The following is a 9,605-nucleotide window of genomic DNA, read 5'->3' on the forward strand; positions in this document are numbered from 1 at the left end:
CTTTCTGAATGTGTTTCATAACAGCCCTCCTGGCCAGAAAAAGGTCAGAAGGTCCCTTCTTCCAATTGTAGCAGACCATGTTAAGATACAATAAGTTATCTTGTTTTGGCTCTAAGTACTGGGATTAGATCCAGGCAAGGTAGGCAGCTCTCTAGGGGAGCCAAAACAAAAGACACGTTTTAATATTCCCTTTTTAAATGCACATATTTTAATACCGGGACTTTCTGCTCTTCAGAGCATGAAGGCATTTGTTTCATCATATGGAGAATGGGTTGAATGAGAACAAAGGGTTTTTAACCTGGTGTCTGTGAGCTTGTTTTTTAAGAAAAATATTTTGATTACTGTATTACAACATAATTGGTTTTCCTTGTCATTCTGTGTATTTTATTTATTGCATTTAAAAACATTATTCTGAGAAGGGGCCCACAGGTTTCACAGACCAAAGGGGTACAAGGACACAAAAAATAATGACCCCTTGATGGACCACGTCTGTTCTTTGCACTATCAAAAGTCTTCCTGGGAAGATGCTTCCCAGTTCTAACATTCTACATTCTAAGGTCCTTTCTACTTCTGACATTATATGTTCTATGTTCTAATGGCCCTCCCAGCTCTAACATTCTGATTCTATGATTTAATTTTCTAATGTCAAGTGTGGTATGTTACAGGGAAGATGGTCTTTGGTGCACAGTAATCCACAAGGGGTGCAATCATCAGCCTTTGCCTGGGGCACACAAATGCCTTGTTTTAGCTAGTTCTAGTCTAGAGCCTTTGGCATTCACCTTTCTCCCTTAGGTCTTTTCTGGCTTTTTCCCCCTCTGCTCTCCTTCCACTTTCACTATCCCTCTTCCTCCCTCCTATACCTCTCTCTCTTCCTCTCCTCTCCTTCTTTCCCTTCTTTCCTCTTTTTAATCCCCACTCTGGAGGAAAGTCTGTCTCTTTTCTCAAATCTCAAACCTATGAATGAGAAAGTCTCTGTCTTTGCCAAGGATGAGGATATGACAGCCAAGGAGGGGGCTTTTTTTGATGGAGAGTGAATAATGGGGCTGGTGTTTCCTCCATTTAAGAAAAAAATTGTAATAGTCCACAATCCAAATCCTTTACCACCATGAAATATATACAGACATATATAAAGAATGGTTTGTGGGCTTGGGTTTGGGAACGTGGTGGTGGTTGGGGGGTGGTTCTGTAGCTACCCAAAAGCTATAAACGGGCCAGCATTTGGAACAGAAAAGCCTGTACTGTTTTCATGGGGAAGGAAATACCCTACTCAGATAGCAGGAATGAAGAGGAATAAGAGGGAGTCTCAGTGAACAAGACTTACAGAAAGAAAACTGCTTTTTGGCATAAATCTCAGTAAAAGAGGTAGACTGGTGAGAATAGTATGGAAAGAGGGGAATAGAAAAACAGATAATTAGATAGGATAATAGACTCTAGCATGGGTGTTTTTTTTTCATGTCTGATGAAGTCTTATATTTTTAAAGGGCTCCAATAAAATGCATAGGATTACAAAGGAAACCATTTTTACTGAAATAGTTATCACATGGCTAATGTCGAAATTTGTTTTGCATGTCTACACATATTTGTAAGGGGAGTTATTTTTCTTCCCTTCTCAATTGGTGGTAGAAGGGAAGAGGGTAGAGAATTGGGAACTGAAAAGAAAACAAAATTGAATAAAAATATAATTATCAAAAAAATTGAAAACCTGACAAGTACAGGTTCCATTTTAGGAACCCTGGGCTATTCTTGAGCTAAAAGGCACAGGAGATCCCCTAGATCATATCCCTTCATTTTACACATGAGGAACCTGAAGCCCAGAGAAGTGGTTTTCCCCAAACAACACACGTCAATAATATAAAGCCAGAATTCAAAGTAGGGCCTCCAATCCTAAAGTCAGCTCTTCTTCCTCTGTAACTATGCTGATTGCCTAGATAAATAACAGATAAAGACAAAAAGAGAGGAAGAAGAAAAAGAGAAGCTAACATCGAGAAGAGAAGAAACATCAAGACTATTAGGAGTGCCAAACATCTGGATGAAAACTGAAAAAGTCCTATGGGAATTGAGATATTTCTGGATCATCAACTGGCTTTTTTCACTTCTAATTTAAGTGTTTGGCCTTAGATGGGAATAGTTTCTGTCTCTGCTGTTGAGTAGGTCTTGGCCACTTGAATATTGGTTTAATATATGTATATAGGAATTGAGTCAGCAGATGAGCTAGCTATGGCCCTCCTCCCCTTGGTCATATACTCTGCATATGCAAATTGAATTTTTAAAAAATGCTCTTCTTTATAAAGGATGCTGCTGTTGACTCATTGCTAGACTTGGGCTCAGAGGTATCCATAGACTCTCAAGATTTCCCCCTTATGCCCTTATTAATAGGACGATTGGCCAGGATCAGGACTCAGTCTCTGGCTAGGATTAAGGGTTAATAATATGCCTCAGACTAGGTTAGAGGTCAATTTGTAGGGAGTTCTAGGATTGGCCAGAGGTATGCAACAACCTGTGGCTAATTTAATGGGAATTGACTAAGGCTAAGGATCAGTATCTTACCAAGTTTAGAGGGTCAGTCTCTGTCCAGGGTTAGAGATAGGCTTCTGTTGTATGAAGAAGTCGGTCTGCATAGAAGCCAGGATGAGGGGCCATGAAATAATGTTCTTCTTCTAGGTGAAACTCTGGCTCAGATGGTGATGACCTTGTCCTCCTTGGCATGCCAGGAAAAGCAAGTGATCCTCCTCAGCTTTCTAAGCTCCACAACTATGTTGTGGACAAAGTGAACAACACAGGACAGTACCAAATGGAAGAAGGTTCTCTTTCCAGCCCTTCTCTTGTTGGGCTGGTTTTGGACTCCTCCTTTGGAGCTTAGATGTACAGTTTGGTCAAAAGGAAAAGAAACAGAGAAGTCATCCCACTGGTGTGTATGTGGGACAGGAGTCTGTACAATAGAGATCAGGCTTTCTTCATTTGCTCCCCTCCCCCAAACCACTGAGCATAAATTCATAGACCAGTCACAGGCCAAACAAGCACAGAGGCTGCTTTTGTCCTGGCCAGCTTTCCATGCCTCCTGCTTTGTTTTTCTGTCTCTTGAGCCCCATTTGATATCAGCTCACTTGTAAAGCTGTTAGATTGCTATGCTTTTAATTGAGACAATGATACAGTGTATATGGGCAACCCTATAAATAAACCTGAAAGGAGTCAGTCTCTCTCCTTTCGCTCTTTTTCTCCCTTCCTTCTTCCTCTTTTTCCTGCCTCTCCTTTTCACCATCTCTCTCCTCTTGTCTATCTAAAAATCTGTAAGGAATTTATATAGGTCTCTGAGATCCAGAGTCCTTCTCCAATAGACGTCAAAGGATATAAACAAAGAACTCTAGAAAGAAATACAAACTTACTACCTTGCCTTAGCTCATTTCTCTCCCCACCTCTCTGCTTTTTCTTTTCTTTTCTGTCCTTTCTCTGCAGCTCACAGCCAGAGTGAGAAAGCTGTCACCCAGCTGAAGAACAGCATAATTGTGTGTTCAGTAAGTGTCTAGTTAAAGGGGCTGCTGATTTCTCAGAATTTTTACAAAAATATGATCCATGGCGACTGGGGGTCCCCTTTGATCAACCCAAGGGTCTCTTCTGCTCAGAAGATTTGTCACATCCTCAGGTGGAAAACAATGCCTGCAGGATGGTAATTTTGCTCCAGGCTGCTGTGACAAGCAACATCTCTGTTGTTAGACTCCTATCACCTTAGACTTCTGGGGCAGGAGGGGACTTTATGATGAAATTGGGGGTAGCTTGATGCAGCTGCTCAGAAGTCGGGGAGTTTGCGTTTCATGCTCATTCCCAATGTCAGTGACTCTCCCTTCGCTGTTCAGGGGTCCACTCTTGCTCCCTGGAAGGTGACCCGAGCCCTTCCCTAGCACCGAGGCCTTTGTGAACTTCTGGTCCCAGAGTTCCTTGAGGAGCTGCCCACTGTACTCCAAAATTACCCCCTACGGCTTCCACCCTGGTGCGGGAGAAGCCCAAGGAGCCCACTTAGTGCGGCTGGGCGGCTAGGGAGAGGATAGGGTGAAGGGAGCCCGACCTAAACACAAATACCCCATCCCATTACTGGATTGAAAAGAAAACCACGAAAACTGCTCAAAACGGAGAAAGATTTGGAAAATTCCCCTCTTCTTCCTCCCCCTAGCCCCTCCCTCTGCACAGAGTTTGAAACGTGCGTTTTGAATCTATTTCTTTTATTGACTACACACAGAAGCGCTTTAGGAAAGGTCACTGATTTGATAGTTCAATGGGGAGGGAGGGAGGGTTAGCTGTACTCTACGGCTCTGCGGGGAAGGACCCCCAGAGGGAGAGCTTGTGCCGAGCTGGGCGATGGGGGCGGCGGGTAGTAGAAATTTGTCTCCAGGCCGGGGGAAAAATAGCCCGTCTCCCAAACAAACAAACACAACAATATAACCTCCCACCCCACTCCACCTCCCCACCCCCAACAAATCTTAAGAAATCCAATTCTTTCTTTTAAGAAAGAGAGGAAAGCCAGACCCCGGAACGCTTGCGGGGCTGAAGACTGGCAAGGCTGAGCTGGACCCGGGTGGTCTGCGGCTGAGCCTTCTTCTCTTCCCCTATTCACCCTCCCTCCCCCCGCTAAGACTACAGGTTTACAATTAACAGGACACATACTTTTATTTCTAGAAAGCACGCTAGCCTAGGGATACACATTGAGCAAATACGGTTCTCGCTGGGGAACACCACATCCATTCGAAGGGATAAAGGGGAGGAGGGCCGGGCGGGACGCCGAGATCCACAAAAAGAAAACAGAGATTCGTTCTCTGCCCTTGCTCCATATCTATATACAGATATTTTGTGCCAAACAAATTTAAAGCACTCACGGTTGAAGATTAGTCCAAGCCACAAGTACAAAGACATACACCTTTAACCTCTACAGATCGCCTTCCAGGGCGTGGGCTCGGTACGGGAGACCCAAGTCTGTTCCACATCTAGTTGATTGCCAGGTTAGGGGACGCAAGTGGGGAGGGGGGGTTCTAGGGGCCTTTTCCAAACCCCTTCTTTTTTTTCCGTTTCCTAAAGAGTTGCCTCCAGAGTTAGGACGGATGAATGCAGCAGATACTGGATCTATCCAGCTCGGAGACCTCAAGAAATCCAAAGAGAGTTACAACGAAATACATAGTGGGAGCCAACTCGCACCTTCTTGGAGAGTGGGACGTGATCGGACAGAATCCCGGTTTTAAGGGAAAGAAGGGAGAAAGAAAGAAGGCAAGGCTGAAAAAAAAAAAGTGAAACAGGAACACAGATAATGAATGAATGAATGAATGAATGAGTGAGTGAATAAGAGACCCTTATTTCCCGTCAGGCAGGGAAGCCGGGTGTTAGCACCAGATCCAATAATGTCATGTTTTTCTTTTAAAAAGAACACAAATCTTAAAATCCAAAAGAGTGGTGAGTTGCAACTTGCCCCAGTCCCCAAGGCCCTTCTGTTTCTTTGTCTTACAAATGGTTGAGGTGGAGATGAAAGGAGGAGTACACAGAGCTTAGATTTGGTTCCCTTCGAAGTCGCGGGAGGAGGAAAGGGACTTTTGTTTTTCTTGTTTTGTTTGTTTTAAAATTCTAAAGGAGTAGGGCCCGGGTCATTAAGGATAAATCCACCTGCTCCAAAAGGAAAGCAGCTAGAACTGGGACGGGGAGGGATGGTTCAATTTGAAGGGTTCTCGGGTGTGGGGCTTAGCCTCCAGGGACTGGGCGTAGGGGGCATCCGAGGAAAAAGGAAGGAGGAATTCTATTCCCCGCAATTCGACTGCATGTCGAGAGTTTTAGGGTCAATACCCCAGAACAACCTCATGTATGCAGTTAACGTGAAATGATTTAGATTGTATCTGTTCCCTTTCCCTCCCCACCCCATTTTCTTTTGGTTCCCAATATCGGAGGTTGGGGGCCAGGCAGGAATTGAAGGGTTGAAGAGGATGGGGAGGAGGGGAGAGGAAGGTCAGCGTTCTGTCTGTCTATAGTTCCCATTAATTTCCTGGGCGATATCAACCGCCTCAGCCCCCAGAGGCAACCGGTCGCTGTACTCTGAACTTGCCTCAAATTCCTCCTGGTTGGCCTTGGATTGGGACTCCGGAAGGGAGCCGGCCACTAGACTCTCATCCCTTTCCAGTCCTACGCCCACCTCCTCCTCCTCCTGGTCCTCCTCCTCCTCTTCCCCAATCCCTGTCCCAACCCTGCTCCCAGGCCCAGTACCCTCTCCCACCCCGGGACCAGAGTCTGTGGGACTGTAATTCTTCTCGGACTCCAGGTAGGAAGCGCGGGGGTCGAAGTCGGCGGCGATGTGCTTCTCCATCTGGTCAGGGTTCTGCGCCTTCATGATAAGCCTGTAGGTCTTGCCCTGGTACTTGGAGAGAAGATGACAGCACGTGGCCCCCAGCAGGGGCACGGTGGCCAGTGCCAGGAGGAAGACGCTGACTACGACGATTATGACTAGAGAGGGCACTTCTTTCTTGGTGGTGAACACGACTTGCACCTGACAGGCCTCGCCTACGTAAGTGAGGCACACCGAATAGTTGGTGCCGGGATTCAGGCCTTGGAACCAGTAGGAATTGACGCCCTCCTCGATCCGGGACCACTGCACTACTGCGTGGCCACCCTCCGCACACAAATAGAGCATGCGCAAGTGCCGTTTTTCTGGCCTGGAAGCGAACGGGGTCAGTTGTACCTTGGCCTCACGCTCAGCCACGTCCAGGGCAATTACACCCAGGTCGAAGGCATGGGGTTTCAGGTCAGCGCTCTGGTTAAAGGCGTGGTTGGACACGTACATTGTAGGGTCCCCCTGCCCGCAGCGTCTCTCAAATGGAGGTGGTCGAAAGGGGTCCTCCTCTTCTGCTTCCGCCTCCACCTCCGCATCCTCAGGAACCCCTGGGGTCCGGGCAGCGGACACCCTGCCCTGTCCTCCCCAGGCGCCCCGGCCTTTGGTCCTCTCCTCACCCTTGGAAGTCAAGACGCTATTACCGTATCCTTTTCCAGAAGCTTTGCGATCTCCTCCTGAGCCTTTGCTCCCCAGGCCCGGGAGTTCTCTGGGAGAGGTCGGGGGGTATTTCTGCGGCCCGGCTACGACCACGCTCACCGATGTCTCGTTGCTGCCCAGCTCGTTGTCTGCCCGGCACGTATAGGTGCCCTCTTCCTTCTTGCTCAGGTGCGGGATAAGTAAGGTGCCATTGGAGAAGGCTAAGAAGCGCTGTGGAGAGATCGAAGGCGTCTCTTCCCCGGCCTCGCTGGCGTTGGGTCGCTCGATGAGCAATGCACCTCCCGCTGTTTCGATCAGCCACTGGATCTGTGGCTGGGGGTGACCAGTGACGACGCAGTGCAGGGCCAGGGCCAGGCCATCCTGGAACTCGCCTCCATCCACGTTGGGCTGGTAACTAAGGCGCACTGTGGGCGGTGCGCACTGCAGAGCTGGGAGGCTTCCCAGGGGGACCCCCTTGAGGGCTGGGGGCGAGGCACACGTGATGGACTCTCTCTCCGGGATGGAAATGAGGGTGTTCTCCGCCCATGCCTTGAGCCACAGAAGGCGGCAAGTGCAATCGAAGGGATTGTTGTAGATTTGCAGGTGGGACAGCGACGTGAGCGCGTCGAAGGTACCCTCCGCTATGAAGCTGAAGTGGTTGTTGTTGATGCGCAGAGAGCGCAGGTCGCGCAGATTGCGGAAGGCGTCGGCCGGCAGCGCCGCCATGCGGTTATTGTTCATCTTGAGCAGCTGCAGGGCACTTAAGTTGCGCAGGTCAGCCCAGGGGAAGTCAACGATCTGGTTGTGGCTGATGTCCAGGTTCTTAAGCTGGACCAGGACCGCTAGGGCACCCGGCTCGATGGCACTGATCTCGTTGTGCGCCAGCCATAGAGAAGTGACCTGCGTGACCTCGGCGAAGGCGCCCTGGCGCAACAAGGTGATCTTGTTGGCAGACAAGCTAAGCGTGGTCACGTTGGCAGGGAGCCCTGACGGTACCTCCTGCAGGTCTTTGTATGCACAGTCGGCGAACTGGTGCGCGTACTTGTCCACGCAGGCGCAGGGCTCGGTGCAGCCCTGGGCCACCCCTAGCAGCGCCCACGCCAGCCACAGGCCCAACACAGACGCTGCCATCGTGTCTCCTGCAAGGAGGAGAGAGAGGAAAGGGGAAGTCACCAGGTTACAGAATATACATTCTTTACCATACAATTATATAGAATACGCAGTTGGAAAGGACTACAAAGGTTAGCTAGTCCAACACTATCATTTGACAGGATGAAACAGATCCAGGAAGGTGTGGCGATTTTGCACGGGAGGGAGACCCAAGTCTTTGATTCCAAATTCAGCGCTCTTTCCGCTACATCTAGCAAAGGGCAAAGCACAGCACCAGTCCTGCTCCAGTTGGAAGCAAGGTTGCTATCCTAGCTATCTTTATCACTTGCCCTCGTGTACCCCACTCCAAGAGCCAAGGCTGGCCTGGAGGATTGCTGGCATGGGTCCCATTTGTAAAAGCCCCGGAGACACATGAAGTGGAGCTGAAAATGGCCGAGAATCCAATAAGGTTTCTGCGCAACTCATCCTGTTTCCCTCCCCCTTTCCAGCCCATCGTTCCAACTCCCGTCTCATGCCACCCACTGTCTCCTGCTGGATTTAGCCCGAGTTTCCATGCGTGCGTCCAACCCATGTCCCACGGCACTTCTTCCACGAGCTGGTGCTAAGGGACAGTGTGCTATCCGGCGCCGGAAGGTTTCCCCAAGGGTTAGCCTAGCGCTTTCTGAGCGTCTCTCTTCCTCAGTTTAATGGTAAGGAAATGTGGAAGGGCGATGAAGGGTCAGCTAGAGGAAGAATTTTTCTCTGCTGGAATTTCTGAGACCCAGAGAAACTCCATAAGGAGAGGAGGGCTCTCCTTTAAACATACAAATGGAGTGTTGTCTCCGACTTCCTGACTCTTGGCTTTGTGGAATGTACAACATATTATATAAACACACCAAGACGCATGTTCGCAATGAATCATACAATCACATGTACACACACACACACACAGACCACAGATGCACGCAAATGCAAGTCTAAATATCGCAAGACAGGCACACACCTTTCCACATACAAATATAACTGTAAACCCAGTATTCACAGTGTCTACAGTTCTTGTTTTCGCGACCAATCGGAAAACATAAAAACTTAGAACAGAAAGAAAGCCTTCCCTCTCATCTCCATCCCCCGTGAAAATCCAGTGTGTGGGGACATTCAGATAGTGTCCTGGAATATTCCCCCTGAGTTCTCTCGTGGTGTTTAAAGACCCCCCTGTTGCAACCTTCTGGAATCTCAGGACCCCTGGTTGGGAGAACCAGTATCCATCTGTCCAGTCCGCTGTTTCCTTCTTTTAAGGGTGTCTGGGACTGTAACGCGTAGGGAGTAGAGGAGCCAGGTACCTATTTTTCTTAACCTTGAAACCTGCGTCCTTCCCCCCCTCTTTCCTTCCTCCCCCCCCCCCAGTGGAGCGATGTCTTTACTCACCCACCAGAGCTGGAGGAGGATATACAGAGTCTCACCCCACTTGCAGCGTCTGTGTCCAGCTCCGTACAACTCCAGGACTTGTTTATTTGAAGCTGCTCCA

At 48.7% G+C, this 9,605-nt stretch overlaps 1 protein-coding gene across 1 annotated transcript; it reads right to left on the bottom strand.

Annotated features, from left to right (window-relative positions):
• Window positions 1-5,977: 5,977 nt before the first annotated feature.
• On the bottom strand, window positions 5,978-8,122 carry LOC123236444 (immunoglobulin superfamily containing leucine-rich repeat protein 2-like). The gene has a single exon (XM_044662841.1). It carries the CDS (start codon window positions 8,120-8,122, stop codon window positions 5,978-5,980), a length of 2,145 nt encoding a protein of 714 aa, XP_044518776.1.
• Between the last annotated feature and the right edge of the window lie 1,483 nt (window positions 8,123-9,605).

Source organism: Gracilinanus agilis, chromosome 2 (assembly GCF_016433145.1).
Source record: "Gracilinanus agilis isolate LMUSP501 chromosome 2, AgileGrace, whole genome shotgun sequence".
NCBI lineage: Eukaryota > Metazoa > Chordata > Mammalia > Didelphimorphia > Didelphidae > Gracilinanus > Gracilinanus agilis.